This window comes from Dermacentor albipictus, chromosome 2 (genome assembly GCF_038994185.2).
Source record: "Dermacentor albipictus isolate Rhodes 1998 colony chromosome 2, USDA_Dalb.pri_finalv2, whole genome shotgun sequence".
In the NCBI taxonomy this organism is placed as follows: Eukaryota; Metazoa; Arthropoda; class Arachnida; order Ixodida; family Ixodidae; genus Dermacentor; species Dermacentor albipictus.
Genome location: NC_091822.1, coordinates 204,127,657 through 204,146,975, shown reverse-complemented (window position 1 = coordinate 204,146,975; position 19,319 = coordinate 204,127,657). Strand labels below are relative to the sequence as shown.

At 43.7% G+C, this 19,319-nt stretch overlaps 1 protein-coding gene and 2 long non-coding RNA genes across 3 annotated transcripts in view; 1 reads left to right on the top strand and 2 right to left on the bottom strand.

Moving 5' to 3' along the window:
- Positions 1-9,690, bottom strand: part of P32 (complement C1q binding protein P32) — a 45,445-nt gene extending 35,755 nt beyond the window's left edge. Inside the window, exons 1-3 of the mRNA XM_065433704.1 lie at positions 9,329-9,690; positions 8,928-9,075; positions 6,036-6,132 (exon numbers count right to left, since the gene is read on the bottom strand). Of these exons, the coding sequence (XP_065289776.1) occupies positions 6,036-6,132; positions 8,928-9,075; positions 9,329-9,539 (456 nt within the window). The 5' untranslated portion in view covers positions 9,540-9,690. The remainder of the gene's footprint in view (positions 1-6,035; positions 6,133-8,927; positions 9,076-9,328) is intronic.
- A 260-nt stretch (positions 9,691-9,950) lies between these two features.
- Positions 9,951-15,129, top strand: LOC135903395 (uncharacterized). Its single transcript, XR_010564783.2, has 4 exons — positions 9,951-10,413; positions 10,483-10,651; positions 12,957-13,189; positions 14,964-15,129. It is a non-coding gene; the product is annotated as an uncharacterized lncRNA (long non-coding RNA).
- Positions 15,130-15,494: 365 nt separating this feature from the next.
- LOC139056412 (uncharacterized) lies at positions 15,495-19,248 on the bottom strand. The gene is made up of 2 exons (XR_011512356.1): positions 19,097-19,248; positions 15,495-16,027 (listed from the first exon to the last, which is right to left on the bottom strand). It is a non-coding gene; the product is annotated as an uncharacterized lncRNA (long non-coding RNA).
- Positions 19,249-19,319: the final 71 nt, after the last annotated feature.

The window sequence follows — 19,319 nt, the reverse complement described above, 5'->3', positions numbered from 1 at the left end:
ACAGGACGTGCCCGCCTTTTAGCACTGTATATGCTTCTTTCGGCCTCCTAACTTCACTGAGCCCTATTATATCCCATTTATTGCCCTCTAATTCCTCCAATAGCACTGCTAGACTAGCTTCACTAGATAACGTTCTAGCGTTAAACGTTGCCAGGTTCATATTCCAATGGCAGCCTGTCCGGATGTAAGGATGTTCTGGAGCATGTGATCCAAACAGTAGGATGGCAACTGTATTCCAAAGGCTACTCTCAAATCAAAACGATTTATCAAATATTGAAATTGCACCAAAGGTCTTCAGAAAAAATAACCACCTAGGATAGCTTTAAATTTATGAGAACTGTCTGGAGAAATTCTTGTTTTTTAATATTAACTCAGAAGGATCATTTTATGCCAAACGCCCTAACCATGAACCCAACCCTCTTAAATTTCTATTTCTAAAATTGTGGCCTATTACTAGACCTGGGAAATGCATTACTGATATTCAGCACAAAGAAGTGTCACAAATTTTTTCTGTGTCCGAACAACATTCTGCACTCCACAATAAAAGGCAAGACTGATGTACATGAAAAAAATAGCACGAATTTATGCTTTAATTTCACAAGTACAAGAATGTTTCACGAATAATTTCGAGAAATTACACTTGATACGCACCTCCTATTATAGGCCTTCATTTTATTTTTGCTGCTTCATTGTCGAAGCAAAATGCACAATTTGGGGAATGTTTTTTCTTTTTCATAAAAAATTGTGCTTAGTCCAATGTCATTTTATTATCTTTTATTGCTATTCTTATACATAGATAATTGGCTAAAATTGCTTAGACATGCAAACAATATGCAATGTAGAAAAACAGTCCCAAATTTAATAAAGCAGCCATAAATTATACGACAAGTTCAGCTGGAATTTACGTGTTGTTTTATTCCCTCTAAAAATAGTGATAGCGCATTTGGCAGCAGGGCATGTAATATAACCTGTTTGAGGGAGTTTGATTATTCAGTATCCTTTAGCATGGGAAAAACATTTTCGAAGTTGTGTTCCACTTCACCAACACAGTGTCAATCCCTGCAATGTCATGGCGTTTTTAATGTAAAAGCCCTGCAGGATTGCTGAATGCTGCAGGGGGGGGAGGGTATTCTGTAAGAGTCCACGTAGTGGACCGCCCATTTCGGCCGCTGCTGATTGGATGCAGCTGTTCGAGATAGGTTACGAGCGGCCCTAGCCAACCGGCAGCGGGCGAAATGGACAGTCCACTGGGTGGACTTTTGCAGAGTATCCCCCTGGATTGATTTCACTGGACTGCAACACAGTTTGTCCTATTGCGTCTTTAACTAATAAATACTGGCCGTTATTTTATCGGCTACTAATATGTGGTGAACCCAACCGAAAGAAAAAAGAAAGCAGCACAGTTTGTCATTGCCATGTTCTCTACAGGTGATATTTGTGCATGCTGCTTGTAAGTATGCTCCAGCACAATGCACGCTGTATTTCACTGCACTACAAGCTCCACATGCCAACTGTACCACACTAGGGTTGTGCGACTTGCCAGTGCTGCACGTAATTTTAACAATAAATTTCTTCAATGTGGCAACTGAGGAATAAATTTGCAGGAATGCTTACTTGGGGTTCTACAAAGAGCCTAAATGCTTTATGTGGTGAGAGACCTAGATGAGTGCTTATCTAGGGCAGTTTACTTAAACATTTTCCAAGACATAATTCAATTTTTTAAACATTTCCCGACTATACGATGCCTTTCCTAAGTGCCCAGAATTCCCTAGACTTTTCAAGGTTTTCCAGGTCGCTAGACACTCTGAAGTTTACATGTTTGAAGTATCTCAAAACAGCATAATTTTGCATACTACACAATTTAGGCAACTCTTGCTGCTAGATTTTTCATACTAAGGAACCTTTTCCACTATGCCATTACAACAAAAAAACCTTGGTCCATCTTTCCCACATTGCACCACAAAGCTTTGATACTTGTGCATACGTATTTCTCATTTTGATTTTTGTTGCCACCTCGAGTTTCTGAAGCAACCACAACAGTGAACCAGACTTTTAGGTAGCTAAATTTGATGTACCTCCTGGAATAAACACAGGCTGACGAAAGATGGCCAGTTTGTGTCAACAAAAGGAGGAGCTTAACTGAAAGTCTTTGGTACCCTTTCACACAAGCAACCTTCTTGATAATAGAAAGAGTTTGATTAAGGGACTGTGATGTGTGCCTGACTTTGGCATCTGCATGTGATCATTGTGAGGACAACGGCAAGGACATACATAAGATTTCAGACAATAGAAAAACAACACAAAGTGTCAGTGAGAGGAAACCTAGCTGATGTTTTAAGAATGAAGAAGAAAAGAAAGAAGAGCAGACGCTTCAGCAATGGCAATGACTAAAATCTGGCATGGAGTGCAGAGGCATGCGTTTGTAGGGCTATACGGACCCTGACGCACAAAGCCACCTAGCCACTTCGAAGCTTCCTCAAGGGCCTGGTCACGGTGACAGTGACATACCTTGAAGGCAGCTTAAGGATAAGGCAGCTGACATACAGAGGAGCATGACAGAAGGGTGCCAAGACCATGGTAAGCAAGACCATTTACTCAGCCACCTCTACCCTACTCTGATGGCATGGCAATGTGTGGCCAATGGCAGCACAATGGCCAGGCTCAATATGTTTGGCCAATGGTGATGCAACCCATGCACTCAGGTTGTTTAAACGTTGCTACATCAACCACACAGTGAGAGCAGCATTCCGGGCTAGTTGGTAATCCATTGCTTAAGTGATATTGCGCGACATAAAAACGACACGGACGTGAAAGAAGACGACACACCAAGCTTGGTGTGTCGTCTTCTTTCACGTCCGTGTTGTTTTTATGTCGCGCAATATCACTTAAGCAACAACACAGTCTCAATCTTTGTTGACAACTGCAGCCACAAATTCAGACTGACGACTACTTTCATTTATTTTTCCATTTAGAGTTGAATGAATTGTTATTGCTTGGATGAAGTAACTTACTAATGCAATGCACTGCACATTTATGGCTTTCTGCCTTTTATTTTTTCCTCGTTTCTGACGAAGCTTTCCTTTGAATGCAAGTGCTAATTTTTATGTGTTGTCAATAGATTCGCCAACCAGCTGATACAGTGAGTTCATTAACCTTGCAACTATTAAAATGACACTAAAAGGTAACAACAAATTATTATTCCTTTGACAGAAAAATCTAATCACTGGAATAACCCAGGCCAGCCTTCAGTTTTTAGAATTTCTCACTAACTTTAAAATGCAATGTTTTTTAAGAGTAAGCAACTATCTAGACCCCGGAAGATGGTGTCGTAAACCATCACATCACAGCAAAGTGACGTAGAAACTTCGAGGTGGCGCTGCCATTTATCTTTCATTCTCATAATTCCTTACATATTAAGGTAAGATAGGGTAATATTTCAGACGCATAATTTAATTAAACAACTAAACATAAATGGAAGCTTTAGCTTGGGGCCAATTCCTGTTACCCTACTCAAATATACCTATTAAACGCTGAAATGCCGTCAAGAGAAACCACTGGGCTGATTTGAATAAGATGTACTGCATTTGAGAAAGTTAAGTTCTAGCAACTGTAACAAGCAGAATTTTTTTTTAATTTGCAGGAAACCAAGCTTAAGAGTGTATAACTACACACTAGAAGCACATATCGCAGTTATGTAAACTGCACCTGTTAGAGCATCTAAAGCCATGCCTGCCAACCTCACGAGATAAAAAATTGGCAGACAGTTTATTCGCGCCAACGGGGGAAGGGAGGGGGGTGCATTCACTGTTCAACTTCCGATGGGAACGGGGGTGGGTGGGGGGGTTTCGTTCAAACTTTCAGGCAGTGTTCGAAGAGCCCTTTTGCAGGACGCTGCAGTAGCAGACTTTGATCAGTTCAAAAATTTGTCAGAGTAGCTTTGCTCAAAACATGGTCCAGACTGATGCCCCTTCACTAGCAGCAGGTGTTGGATGGTTGTGTTGAACTTTGGTCAGCGGAACTCAGTCCTAGTTTTTCGTACAGTGCTAAAAATCCTCTCACACTCCGCGTTGCTATGCGGTATCACGAGTAAATAAAGGATCACCTTAGCAACTCGGTCAAGCATGTTTTCCATCAGTGTTTTTCATTTTTCCAACCACAGACCGCTGTACGTCCCACCTCTCTTCATTCAGAATGTCCTCTGGAAGACTGTGCACCTGTAGTGTGGCAAACTCAGCTTCGAGAGCAGCTAAAGCGTCTTCAGCAGATTCATAGGAATCTTGGGGCAGCAGCTGAGGAAAACTCTGAATAAAGATACGAAGACTCGAGAGCGATGCTTGCGAAATAAATTTCAGGTTGGCCAACTCCCCATTCTTCAGAGTTGCGTCCACATCCATTGCGCTTCGCCTCGTCGCATTTCGGAAATAGTTTCCGTAGAACAGGCCCAACGTAGTCGCTGACACTAAGGGGTAGGTTGTGTTCTACGAGGAATCCCACAAACAGGCACTCCACACGTATAACACTGTCGTCGCAGTTGTTCAGGAGAAAGTTCACTATGTTGCCTTGCTGCTCAGCAGTGCCAACATAGCTTTGATGCTTCGCCGTGGAAATGTGCAGTTTCAAGTCACCTTTGACACCGCAAGACATGCTGACGTCGCATCCACACGTTGTACAAAATGCAAAATGTTCTCCTTTTCTTGATGTCAAGAAGCACGGAAATTCAGAAGTATAAGATCGCAAACACTTATGCAAATACCTTGGGCTTTGATAGTGCCATGGCATCAAGCACATGAGGATTCTAACTTCACACAGTGCAACGCACACAGATGGCCTAGCCAACACTAATCATACACACAAGTACAGTGGCTAGAATGGCCCATTCTAGCCACTGTAACACAAACAGCAGAAACAAGATGCACCATGGAGGAAGGCATGCATGAAATGCAAGAGCTACATTGGCTCTGGCTTTGGTCGGCTTACTAGGCACCATAGTCGGCTGCTCAGCCGATGATACCGATGGTGCTAGTGCAGCCGTTGTTGATGCCGACGACTATGATGGGGCTGTAGATTCGACGGTGCCAGTTTGGGAAAAACCATTATTGCGCGAACTGAGACCACTTTTTGGGAGATATAAGACAGTGATCGTACAATAGGAAAGTTCAGTGAAAAATCTGGAGTCTCCCGGGTGAATCGGGAGGGTTGGCAGGTATGTAAAGCTGACAATTGTGACTTTAGTTTACAGTTTATGTGAAAGTGTTACAATGCTTATGAGAGTTTTTGCAAAAGTCCCACGGATAAATTAGTGGTACATTTCAGAGCAATGTATAACACATCAATCTAGCCCACTTTACATCCCTGTCACGTCCTTTCACTTACAAGGTGAAAAAATTGGTACCCAACTTTTCTAAAATGTAATAATTTTCCACAATTTGTCGAAAAATTCATGTAAAAAACATGCTCCCTGCAGTGAGCAGAATTTAACTTTTAAATTCAACAAGCCTTATCAAGATTGGTGCAGTTGAAGTTGACAAAAACAATTTTTCTGTTCCCGTGTGTTTAGTTAGAAGCTCCTGCACTAAAGCTTCCTTTTTAGTGTGCCACAAGATACTATCATACACACATAAGGTACATTCACACCGAAAGCAGAGCGTCTAAGCGGCCAAGCAAATTTTCAAAGTGGCGGGGCGGTGAGCGCACGCGCCTGTTCAGACCGGACTGCTTGCCTGGCAGCCCACCCCGCCGAGGAAGCGGAGCAACTAGCGTTTTCGTGGCGCACGTGGTGCCATCTCGTGGCACCAGTTGTCCGTCCTCAATGCGCGCGAACGAGCGTCGTTACCGCGCCACCATCGTCTGGCATTTTGATTGGCCGCGGGAAAGCAGAGAGCTCTGGTGGGCGGAAAAAAATCGGTCCACGAGCGATTGGGCTCGCCACCTTGTTTTCCACCCGCTTTTACCCGCCTGGCGAGGAGGTTTGCCCGCTTTCCACTTGCCCACTCCGCCTTCGGTGTGAACATGCCTATATATAAAAATCAACCAACCTCTCCTGGCTCAGGTGCATTATCCTGCCTGGCAGTAAATTCATCTGCTGCATCCTCTGCATCCACAGAATGATTCACATTTAGGCGAACAGTGATCCTGGAAGGCAAGCATTTGAGAACAATGACAAGAAACACGGTTCTTGTGGATGGCCCAAGGCTGGTGACTAATGGAAAGAACGGCTCCTTAGCACAGAAGGAAGGAGTCTTGGGGAAACTAACAACAGAACCAAGCTCAATGCAAATAAAGTGCCCTGGTCATTTCATGGTTTTAACTACACTACTCATGCTCCTGTTTACTGTAAGTAAAAGGTGGAGAATGACTTTTTGGTGCTTGTCACTTTATCAAAATTGGCGCATTTCAGTTTGTTGCCACATGACAACATCAAGTCGCCAGTGATTAAGAAAAAGAATGTAAGGTAATTCTAATTACTACAATAAGCTCACTTCCCTTGCATGGTGCACCCTGGACTGCCTTGTTGCAGAAACGGAGGCAGCCAAAAAAACAAATAGGAGAAGCATTGCTCCCGACTACATTTCCAGTTCAACTTAACCTGTGTCGCCACCTTGAGAAACCTAACATTCACAATGAAGATCAGTGATTACAAATGGATGTTCTGTCCTGTTCAAAGAAATGGCAGCATATTGCATTTCTCAGTTTTTCATAAATTTCATGACAAAGAGCCTCAAAACACTATCAGGGATTCCAAAACCGCATGTCCATGTCGCATGGCTGACTCAAGAGCATTCAATTTTAATAGCAGCACATCTCATGGCAAGAAAAAATATTGGCCCCATTATACCTTAACATCAGGGTGCTGCGCAGTGTTATTACATTATTTTGTGAATCCCAGAGAACCGGAAAGAGAAGCTTTTTGGGGAAAACCTGCAGCTTTGTACACAGCCCACAAATAATCTTGGTGCAGTAATTCTGTTTGCAGTTTTTCGAGAGAGGCCCATATGTTACCGTAATTTTACCTGCTAGCTGTTGGATGCACAAACACAACTGCTGCATGACAGTGTGCAGTATTTATTAATGTTGCATAGCCACCTAGTTTGTGAAACTGATGGCAATTTTCTTAAAATTATGGCTTTATGCGCCAAAACCATAATCTGATTATGAGGCACGCTGTAGTTGGGTACTCTAGAATAATTTGGACCACCTGGGGCCCTTCAACATGCACACAAACATATGTACACAGGTGTTCTTGCATTTCTCCCCCATCAAAGGCAGCTAAAATGCTGCCAGTTAGTTCCTTGAAATGCAAGTTAGAAGTAGGCATTTCTGTGCTTGTTATTTAGTGGAATCTTGCATAGCCATAGTAATGACCCAAGCAACATGTATTGTGACCAATGTATGGAACATTGCCAATACGGCACAATCAGAGCCTAGCTCCGTTTAAATGTTGCATTATTACTCATGTTATGGGAAGTTGTCCTGCTATGTAGTTGGAGCTTGCTTGTGTGTGAAGCTGACATTAGTTGCAAGCTAAGGGAACATTCCTAAATATGTGTTCCACCCCCTGGGGCTTACCTTGTCTGACAACAATGATCGTCATATGTCTTGCACGTCTTCCCTTTCTTTAATGCTGCATGCTTGGTACGTCCAGGCCATGAATGACACGCACATTGTCAGCGTGACATAGTACTCTCTACAGGAAAGTAGTGAGCGCAGAATTATCAAGAAAGGAAAAGCAAGCAAGGCAGATGACGATTATTGCTGTGGGACCCCAAAGGGTGAAAACTTTTTAAAGAGTGAAGAAAAATGACACTTTGTGTTGCTGTCAAAATGGTGGACCATTGCACATTTGGGCCAAGGAGCAAGCAAGACACCACAAGCAGCGCTTGTGGTGTCTTCTTGTCTCATCTCTTGTCTACATTTTGCACTGTTACTAGCAGGAAGAAAACACATTTACATTTCTGATGTGGCATCATACTTCTTTCTTTGAGAGTGAATATTCTGCTGGCAGCCATCAGGGTCCTTTGGGAAATTTTGCTGACATTTCCTCCCCAATGGCTGACTTTGGTCAGACTGCAAGGGAAGGGAGACCTTGTGCAAGTACTAAGTGTAAACAATGTGTCATTATTTAGTATACTTTGGCAGCACCTCATGGACACCATGGCCACCAAAGCTGTAACGAGGACTGGTGGACAGCTGATTTAGTATGTGAACACCCGATGGAACACGGAGGCCTCGGTGAGACCCCAACCCATGGGTGAATTGTGTCCCAGCTTTGATCTCCCTGAAGGTTCTAGGCACCTTGGGGAGTCCTGTGTCGCCCATTTTGCTATAATCACAGATGCTCTCCTGAGGCCCCTGTTTGCCGGTATTAACGGCAAAGTACCAGTCTTTAATGCGTTGGCATTAGCAGTGTCACAGTGGAAAAAAGTATGCGTGTGACGTGTGGGAAGCCGGTCATGAGGTGGAGTGAGGATAGGAGAGCTTACAAGAGCATATGTATTACGTATGTATGTATGTATACCGTACAACTGACGGTGGTCTGCTTCAGGTCACTGTCAGTTGCACTTTGCTCCTCAAAGAGGCGGGACGTGTGTTGTGTGAGCTCCTGCACAACACTTTATAGTGTGGTGAAGGCGGCTTAAGTCATGAATCTGAGACCTCAAAGTGCGACATTTCTTTCGCGTTTACCGCTAAATCGACACTTCTTTTCTCGAGCGACTCTGCCAGCATTAGTAACGCGATCATGGCTAGCCAACGGTGTCTAACTGCCGGCTGCTGGCAGAATATCAACTCCTCTCGCTAGGCAGACCCCCCCAACACGCACATGGCGACGGTTGCAACAGCACATTTTCTGGACATGCGGGCTTCTACGGAAGCTTCGCTACCAGTTGAGATACACCCTACTTTATACGCGAAATACCAGGAACACTCACGTTTCCTTGTTGAAGGAACGCGTCAAGGTAACTTCGGATCCCTCTGTTTTAACGTCAAATCCTTCGATCTTCGGAATCTGCGTCGACTTCCTTGCCTTTTTCTCGGCTTCGATTTCTTCCACGAGAAAGTCGGCAAGCTCCTGGTCACCTACAAAGGAATACGAATAATCCCCTGGGCTAACACGATGCAAAGCACAGGTTTTCTCTCGCCGATTCTTCGGACGTATACGGCGGTATTGGCACATGACACGCTAAATGTGTAAGGAAAGAAAAAGTCACTAGGCATCGTACATACAATACAGTGAGCGTGCAGTCACGATTCTAGTTAGTCAAAACATCCACTGCTTCTGAGAACAAAGGAACCCGCTTCACTACGAGAACATGACCATGTGCCAAGTCACCTTTAGTACTTGCTTGGCTGTAGTTGCAGACCGCCGGCCGCACGGGGCTCGATCTTGCAAAGCGCCGGCACGCCAGTGTGCGGGACAGAGTAGAGCTGGACATGGACTTGTAACCGGGCTCACTTATAGGTTTCAGCGCCCTTGTAACAACACTGTATCGTGCCGGTTTTAGACAAACTCGGGTCACGGATCCAATAACGCTTACTGCCATGACTCACGGTACGCTCTAGGTGCAATATAGACAAACCTGCCCCGATAGGCCTAAAGCGAAAGCCCCAGAGAAACGTGCAGCAGCGTGCAGCAAGAACGTTCGAGCTAACCACGCAATACGGACCACGCCAGAAAAACGTGCTGCTGCAGTGTTGCCAGGTCGGACAAGGCGGCATCTCCCAAAGTTAGAGAAATTGCAGCCCAAATGTGGCCAAACACACAAAGAGGAAAAAAATTGGTAACCTAACATAGCCATTTTTATTTGCAATTTTATTTGTATATACATTTTCTCGTTCGACTGCGGCAAACTCTTTTTGCGCAACCCGTCGTAACAAAACGTCCAAGGTACATCCAAATTGGCGGCGAGGATAAAACGCCTCAATCTCCCAAAGTAGCGCCATTAGAAGCGTATCCCCGCAGGCCGGCTGTACCCGGTTTAGAGGCAAACCGGATGTGACGTGAGCCAGTGCCGTACTCCCTGCCCCCAGATAGGTACTTGTACGCCTAGGGAAAGACGCTGCTAGGTGCTGCTGCTAAATCCCTGTGGTTTCTGCCGGCTCACGTAGGCATAGGTGTTCTGTGACGTAGGTTCGTTCGCGTGGTCTTGTTACGCCTCGCTGGATCGTGTTCAGTCATGCCGTCCTTGCGCGGCGTCATTGTCGGCGAGTCAGGTTAAATTCTTTAATAGGTCGCGCCTGTGCCTAATTGAGTCTATTAAAGACTGCACATTCAGTTTTGCTGGCTACAATTCAGTGTGGCTGGCGTGGGCTGTCTCCACGATGCGCTTCGAGCGTGTCGATTTCGCCGTTCTTTATGTTGGCGGAAATGACCGTGAAAGCAACATGGATCTACAAGAAATATGCAACAACATCAAGGTAAGTCTACTGAAATCACAAAATTTGAAACAATAAGCGCTAATAGTTGTGTTTTCTTTTAAATTTTAGGCCTTGATTGTTCAGCGAGACGGCGCCCGTCGTGCTGGTTTTGAAGGTGCTCTCTCGCTGGCTAGAAGATGCTGATGCGGAACAAAAAATGCAAAAACGTCGCTTGCTCAACCGCAAATTGACGGCTACGCTGAAGCGCATGCCGTGTCTGCGGAATTTGAACCCCGAGGTATGGACCCCTTTTTTCCAGAGGCATGCCGTTACATACCGTCAGGAACACGCTTGGCTTATTTCTGACTCGGTAAAAAAATGTTTCACTTTTTCTCGCTGCTCGCTGCTGAAGAAATGCGGACCGTTTGTCGTAGTTGTCTCCATCACAGGGTGGCATTACTGCGGTGAACAAAGCAAGTGTTGCCGTACATACTGTGCGCACTTCACCCTTTGTTGGGCGGTCGGAAAATATTGGTCCCACTATTCAGGGCAACTTCGCTACTCTGTAGCGGTGAAGTGTAATTTCTACCATTGAACGTTCCTGTGTAGACATGTTTCTGAATCACGTTAAGCACATTTTTTCGTCAATTTCTTTGTCAAACATGCGATAGAGCGGTTGCGCAGATTGTTTACTTCCCTTTCTACAATGTTTGGTTTATTCTGTCGCCGTCCTTCAAACCACCACAGCGGCAAATCGACTCTTTTGATCGAAATTCCGCGTTTTCATAATAGCTGAATTTTGGTGCGGTTAGGTGTCTAAATTTCTCGTGCCCACAGCTACCAAAACAGGTGATCAAATTATTAGCATCGCGAATAAATCGCATTCCTACATATGCAAGCAGCTACATATTTTTGATTGATTGATTGAATAACTTTAATGAGCGGTTCTTAAAACGAAACCCGCTTTGCCTCTTCCTTGCTCAGTGGGTGGTGGCTGCTGCAGTCCTGCCAATATTGGTCACTGTGTATGGCACTGGATATGTGCTGCTTGGCATGTGTCCAAATGGCAACTTGGTTACCTGTTAAGTGCAGCTCAACATGTACCACTGGGTAGACACGTAGAACAAGAGGCAAGAAATTAAGTATACAACAGGAAATTTAAGAAGTCAGCCACAGAGAAGTCTGAAAGTCGGCATCGAAAGCAACCGAGTATGGACAAAAATGAACTAAACGAGACCAGGACATGCATTGTGTGCAGAATTATAGAAGTAAACGAGTGGTTGCATTTTACTGAACATTACAAAGGCTTCACTTATAACCGATTTTCACATATGCATGGAATCTGCTAACTTTTCTGTGCAAAACTCTACCGGAAAGGATATATTGCATCCATCGGTGTTAATATATTTCCTAGCATATTTTCTCTTTTTCAGCCAACATACACATCCCCGTTAAATCAAATAGATCACTGTAGATGGCTGCCACAAGCATATTACAAGAACTGTGAATTGGAAGCTGTTGGCTACCTGTGGCACGAAGTCATGCAAGGGTACATGTAGTCTTTGTGCGCACATTGACTTCATGTTTTAGCAGGGAAGAAGTTTGGGCGTGTTGGTGGTATGCATTCAGACTGGGATACATAGCGCAAGTTAGCGCTCGTCCTGTGTTCTGCTTGTCCCTGTGTAATTTTTTTGCGCTATGTATCCCAGTCTGAATTCATGTTTTACTCATTTGGCTGGCTCCTATTGCACTCAGGCTGAATAGCAATAACACACAGGCCACTTTACGCTCGAGAAGCCTGCGAAAGCTGCAGGTACATTCATAAAAGTTCATAAGTACATGGCATTAGTGAAAAAAATTAAAACCTTTTCTGGTACAGCCGTGCGTTGTCGGAAGTGTCTCAATGCATTGCAGTGATTAAACAGGCACATATTGGCTGTACCACTTGGATTTCAGCGTGCACGCGTTGGCTGGATAAAAAATTCTACCATATTTTAACACCGAACATTAGCTCACGGGTGGAAAGCGCTGTTTCTGTTGTAAATAGATGTGGCTTGCACACAAGGTATGCTGCATGAACAGAAGGTGCTGCAGCCACATAACCTGACCTTTGATCTTCATTATGCTCACAGATTAAAGGGATGGAACTAAGTGCGTCTTTTAAATGCTTGATTTCAGCCAGTTAAATTTGCCAACACGGGGGATTCAAACCACTGGTGTCCATCTGCTGTTGGGCTGGATTCTCAATTTAGTGAGAATACTTGCTGCGTTCATTGGTGCTGACAGATATCAAGTCAGTTGTAGCTCGGCATTTACTGTATTCCGTTTGTCACCAAAATGCTAGAGAACCACTCGAGATCCTTCGATGTCAGCATCGTCATAATCAGTGGGCACCCCATAAGAAAAATAGGTCAATTTTGGATGGTATCCTTGCAAGTGTGAGAAGGCTAGGCCACAGAAACTCTAGTTTCTGATTTGTGCACTATTCAGCCACGTTAAAATGTGAGGAGCCTAGACATCTAAAAGACGAGGAGCAAGCAAATTGAATGTAGCTACCAAGCAAAAAATGTGGAAGCGTAAGCTGTTGATTTTTTACTCTGAAGGCACGTTCACACTGAAGACGGAGCGGCTAAACCGGGCAAAGCTCTTGGCCAGGCGGATAAAAGCAGGCGTTAAACGTGGCAGCAAGCCCGATCGCTTGCGGACCACTTTTTTTCCTGCCCGCCAGAGCTGTCCGCTTTGCTGCAGCCAATTGGAACACCAGACGACGCTGGCGTGTGCGCGATAAGGATGGACGACCGGTGCCAGGAGACGGCGACAAGTGCACCACAAAAACGTAAGATACTCCGCCTCGGCGGTGCGGGCAGCCAGGCAAGCTGTCCAGTATACAGGGTGTTTCAGCTAACTTGTGCCGAGGCTTTAAAAGAGAGACCGAAAGAAACTAGGCCTGCAGTACTCAAATGCAATCAATTCAGTAAACTACCCTTTTGAGCAACTTTAGTACTTACAGCTCATTGAGAAACATCTGCTTTATTTTTATGTGGTTATTTTTTCAGGACAAAAGAAAGTGCACAAAATCGAAAAAAAGTACCATGCAACTATGCACTTTTTAGCAGTGATGAACAATGCGGCATGCAGACAGGATGTAAAAAATATGCAGTTCCGACACACTGAAAATTATGTAAGCAGCTTTCTTTGCTGCTTCTGTTCGTTGATGGCATTTGGCAGTGATGTGTTAAATGTTACCTTGCATGCACCACTTGTGTTTGTAGTACAAAGAGCTCACAGACAGACGTGCGCTCCGATGCTCAAGGTGGTGTTGTGCACCATCCATATCCTGTGAGAGTAGTGGCACTGTCATTCCCTCACATGGCGCATCGCATGGCGGGTGAGGTAGAGAAATCCGTTTATTGAATCCTTAGGAGAAATAGTTGCTGCCACGTCCTGTGCCCGACAGAGCAGTGCCTGCTGGCCACCCAGTGTTGCAGTGTAGGGACATTGAAGTTTTGGTGCTGGACCACCACTTGCATACTGTCGTTTTGACGGCGTGGTGCTGTATTGCAGTTTTGCATCTGCACATCCTGTGTCAATTGTTGGCATGGACACACTTGCCGTGTTTATTTTTTTCAGAAATAGCATAAACATGCCATACCACACCTTGAACTATCATTATATTTTTAGTTTGCCCACAACTGTCACCATGTCTAGTTGTAGTGTTTTTCTTTTAAAGAGACTCCATACGAAAGATGCTTTCTGATGGCATCTTTACCTTCTCGTGTGATCATTCAGCGAGCACAAAGTACTGCAGCTTCTGCAATGCTTTTGTCTATTCCTTCCAGGCACACTACTCTCAATGTATCATTAGCGCTGAAATAGAATACCACCTGTTGCTCAGAGCAGCTTCAATATAGATTCTAATCGGAATAGGCAGACTTGTGGCAGTATACAACTTTCTATAGCCATAAAAGGCAAGCTAGCATAGTGGGGCATCTCAGTGCTCGTAAAAGCATTCAACTGCATGTATCTCCAAATAACTAAGCTCAAGCAGACACTGTCAATATCTGTGCTTGTCACGGTGAGTTGGTGCGGGAACTTGAAGGTGTCGCTTTTCCTTCATATTTGTGTGTCTCTTATGTTTTTGCTAAGGCTCTTGCCACAGCAAAGTTGCTCTTGTGGTATTTTAGAAGGGTAATTTACTAATCACCTAGGCGATGTCATTTCCTACATTTGGTTGCACCGTGTGCATCAGTGCAATAACATGGGTCAAACGGCTTAATACGAGATGTTGCCAGGCCTTTTTGGCACGACACTTGTGGATAACATTTTGGTGTGGCTTGGGCGAGACCGAAAGAGAGAAATTTACACATACGAGCACAAAGGCCAGGCACTGTTCCCTTGTGGCCTGCACAACCACTAGAATAGCAGCTAGTCTTATCAATTCATACCGAGTATCACAAAGTGGATTATTGCAAGAACTGTAGCTTGGTTGATACAAGGCACTTACAGCTGCAGCTGAAACATGTGGTGTGATCAAAATGTACAAGGTTACAACACTCTTCACCCTTTTTGTATTTAAGACTTTTTAAACTTTGCCCGCAATTTGATTACAGCTTTCCAGAGTTCCTTGGAAAATCCGCCCATGCTCCTGCCATGTACATTGCCCCCCTCCTCGATGTGGCATGCAAGATGGCAGCAGCAGCTGTGGAACAGTTGAAGAGGCGAAGAAAGGTCCACATTATAATAGGTTGTATGTAAATAAAACTGATTGAACACAACCGATTCGGCTTCCACTTTCGTCAAGACAATTGTCAGCAAACAAATGGAGTAATTTCAGTAGGGCGATACTAATAGTGCATAGAAATTCTTGGAAGCCTCGTCAGCTTTCTTGCTGTTAACAGGCTGTGTTGGTGAGGTGGTTTAGGCAGGGAATGCCAATTCATGAGGGATGGTCATGGCCACCATGTTCAATGTATGTGCAGCATCAATCAGTTCTCTAGACCGAGTGCACTAATGTCATGGCAGGCCAGCACTTCGTCGCATGATATATTTTCAAACCTCGCATGCTTTGGGGCTCTGAGAAAATTAATGAAGCATGAAACTAAAATCGGCATGTTGCAGTTTTCAATACAACCATCACTGCATTTGTCCATTCTTGAAACAAATTTTATTGTACCAAATGCATACAGAATTGTGGAATATCCGAAGTACATTTTGCTTGTTTTGGTCAAGCAGCTGGCAGAACAAAACCACAAAGTTCCAAAGCAGGAAGGTAACACTTCTTTTGAAGTACACGAGTGCAAAACTTGCCGCCAATTAAAAAAAGAAGGGAGCTGCGACACACCATTTCTTGGTTCTTTGACCATTTATTTTTTCTTTTGTGGCTGATGTTTAAAAATCCTTGCTATAGCAAATGCAAAGACATCAAAAATCAACGCACGACAGATATTGGTACTATGGTGTAAAGTAATGAAGATATAATTTTATGCACATTATTTCGTCTGAAATAGAGGGATATAGCACAAACGTTGCTCTTCAATCCCAATAAAATATAAGGAACTCGGCTACAAGAGGGCTACGGATGATTGTTGAGGGCCTCGGCTTCTGTAATGTGCAGCTATACTTAAGTACACAAGCATTTTTGGAATCTGCCTCTACCTGGGTGCAGCTTTGTGACCTGGAATGAAAAGCCACAGCCATTGAGCTGCTGCAGTGGTGACATCACAGTAAAAGGGAATAGCGAAAAATTAAAACAATAATATGGCCATGCAACTTGCAACAAATCAGATAGGTCACCTGAAGCTTCTATTTCCAATTTTTCTGGTGTTGCATAGAAGGGCAAAAATCTTGAAATAGTGTACGACTTTCATGCATAAACAATTGTGCATATCTACTTTTTTTTAACCGTGCAGATATTTAGCAAAAAGTTTTGAGCACGAAGAGCCCAGCGTTTTTGCAAAGGAGTTTCTAGGTGAGGTGGACACACTATGCTGCTAATAATGCGAGTTTCAGAAAATTAATTTTGAAAAATTCAGTCACTTTTTTTATTAGTAACTTGGCGGCAGCCTTCTAAATGGCATATTTGGAGGCAGTCGCATGTGAACGCACACCCTTTCTTTTTCTAAATCTCGAAAATTGCACTTATTTTGAGATATTCATTATCACGCTCAATTGAGTACAATCAAAACTTGGTGCATCCTCCTCCACATCAGGCGGCAGTGCCCTGTCAAGAAGTGTGGGACAAAGCTTAAATGATAGCCTGATATGGCACACTGACGCACATGCTTGCCAGGCAAAGTGTGTCGTATCAGCAGCTACAATGACTGGCCAAGATGTTTCCATCTGATGAGATAGCGGGACCTTCTTTTTTGCACTCCCAGCACACTCAGTTCCAATATTGCCTCGATTTGCCAGTGAAATTCAATGATGAATATCTTGAATTAGGTGCAACTTTCAAGATTTGTAAGAAATGAGAGTGCATTAGAGGAATTCCTCTGCAAGAATGCCACATTTTCCGCGCTCATAACTTGAAAACAAGAAAATCTGTACGGTAATAAAAGACGCCCTATACGTATACAGTGCATTGGAGCATTTCATGCAACCAATATTCAAGCACCTTCTGTCTACAAAGAATTCATAAAGCAAATTTATGCACTAATACTGGAATCAGTTACGAGCACTGGAAATGCAAACACTGTTACGAACCCTGGTCACATGCCAGGCATTGTGTTGCTGCTCTCTGCGTAGGGCCTATGAATAAAAACCACCTTCAACATCGCACAGTAAGCTACTAATTGCTATGTGTAGGAAGACTTACAGTTCTTAAAATGCAATTATGACCTAGACATTCTAAAGCTTTTCTAATAATGTACTTTTAGTGAACAAGTCCCCAAAACTTGGAACAACTCTGAAGCTATAATGCCATTATTATCTGAAAGATGCACTACACATTTTTTTAACGCAGTAAGGAAACATTCATAATCGACAATGCCACCATAGACATGAGAGTCATAATATTGCACTGCGTGCAGCAAGGATAGCACAATCTCGCACAAAAGATTAGTCTCTCCCGCAGCCTTTGAGACCCCCTTTATTATGTCTCGCTTATGATGCCGTAACATAGTACGAAACCATGATGACGTAACTTATGATCGTGAGTTACTCTTGAAAGAAAGCTTGTGCACACATGCATATTCCTGCATTGTAACTCTGGAGTGCACTTACAGTAAGGACACTGTGAAAAGAAGAAAAATAAGGCCAACAGCAAGAACCAGGCAGCGCAGTGCGATTTGCACCTTCTCGGCTGTTGTCGGTTTAAGTCACCTTTGCTGCAGCAGAGTCGTGTTATGCGGCGAAGCATATTTATCATCAAGCAGTGAAGCATATCTGAAGTTAAAGGAGACACTGTCACGGGGCCCCTGCGGGTGCTTATGGTTACCCGACACTAGCTTAAGTACCTATACTGTGACCTCTTCATGCATTTGGACAACACCAATCGCCACGTGTAAACCTCTGTGTTCACTGCTAATCTTGCCAAGAGCCTAAATTGTTCCAAACTACAAATTTCACCAAGTGGCAAACTTGGCAATGCTTCTGGAACCTCATTCTAAAGTACTTTAATACTACCAGGATGCTTCAATGTCAAACTGGATTAACAACCTGAGATGAAATTGCGCCAGCTTCTAACTTTCTGAATGTTTGCTTCACCTCCTACATCAGTGAGTAGGCAGTGTTCAATTGGCGCTCCCGCTTCACCAAGCAGACGACCGCTGACGAAAGCACAGTGAAGGCGAATAATGAGAGCGCAAGCAAACATTCAGAATGCGAGATCTCGCCCTTGGATTTAGAGAAAGGAAGGGTAATTTCATCACCAAGGAACCGAAGTATGCATTCAACAACAAAAGCTTCTGAACGGGCCACTTCCACATCAGCACTGTGGAAAGACTCTGATGAGCTTATCAACCAGCAGAAATTTTCACTCGTGGCAGAAATTTTCACTACCACAATCGCAGGTTTAAAGATATTTGCATGATGACATTTTGGTCCAAAAAGAAGATCCGTTTGAGCGATGGTGTAAGCGTGGTGCCCACTGTTGGCTCGGCTTGCGAAGGGCGACCTGCTGATACCAGACACTTAAGCAGCTCTTTTTGATGTCTGAATCGATGGTGACATGCACTAGGTGTCACTGCTCTTCGAACATGTTGAGCTGTTGTCCTTGCTTCATGAAACATTAAGTAACTACAATTATGACATTGTCAAACAAAAGTGTTGTATTAGAGAATTTTGTTAACCACGAAGCATAATATCCCTGTACATTATTTGCTATGCAGTCTATGTAGTATAACTATTTTGCACCTCTGGTTGGTGAAAAGAAATGGATTTTTGCAATACCAATAGTATTAATATTCGAAAAATATTCGCTTCGCACTTAGGTTTCATTATTCGAATTAGCTTTGAAATTAAAAAATTGATATTTCCACACCCATAGTTTTTACTCAAATACCTGGAGCATAAGTCATTTGAGGACGTAACTTCAGGAATAGCAACAGTATGCCACCAAAGAGTCAACACAGTTCAAATTTTTTTTACATTCTTTTACAATTGTTTTCTACTGTACAACATTAAAACGATCTTAAGCCTCAATAATTGAATAAACTAAGCTTTGATAACAGCTGCATGCTTGGAACGAACGGTGCATGTTCCAGCCACTCTAGGGTAGCAGTTTAGGGTAAAAAATATCTGTTACTTAGGAATGCCACTTGGTGACCTTGTGCAGAGAAATCCCAGCTGGACTTTGCCATTTGAAGCTGCTGCGCACAATGGCTAATCACTGGCTTCTTTGGTCTTCTCGATGGCATCTACTTGCTTGAGAAGCTCGAGCTCAATGACGTCTGACCACTGGCAGCACATATTTCTGTTTATCACAGATAAAAATTGCCTATGAGCTCTTATTTCGCCCAAAACACAGA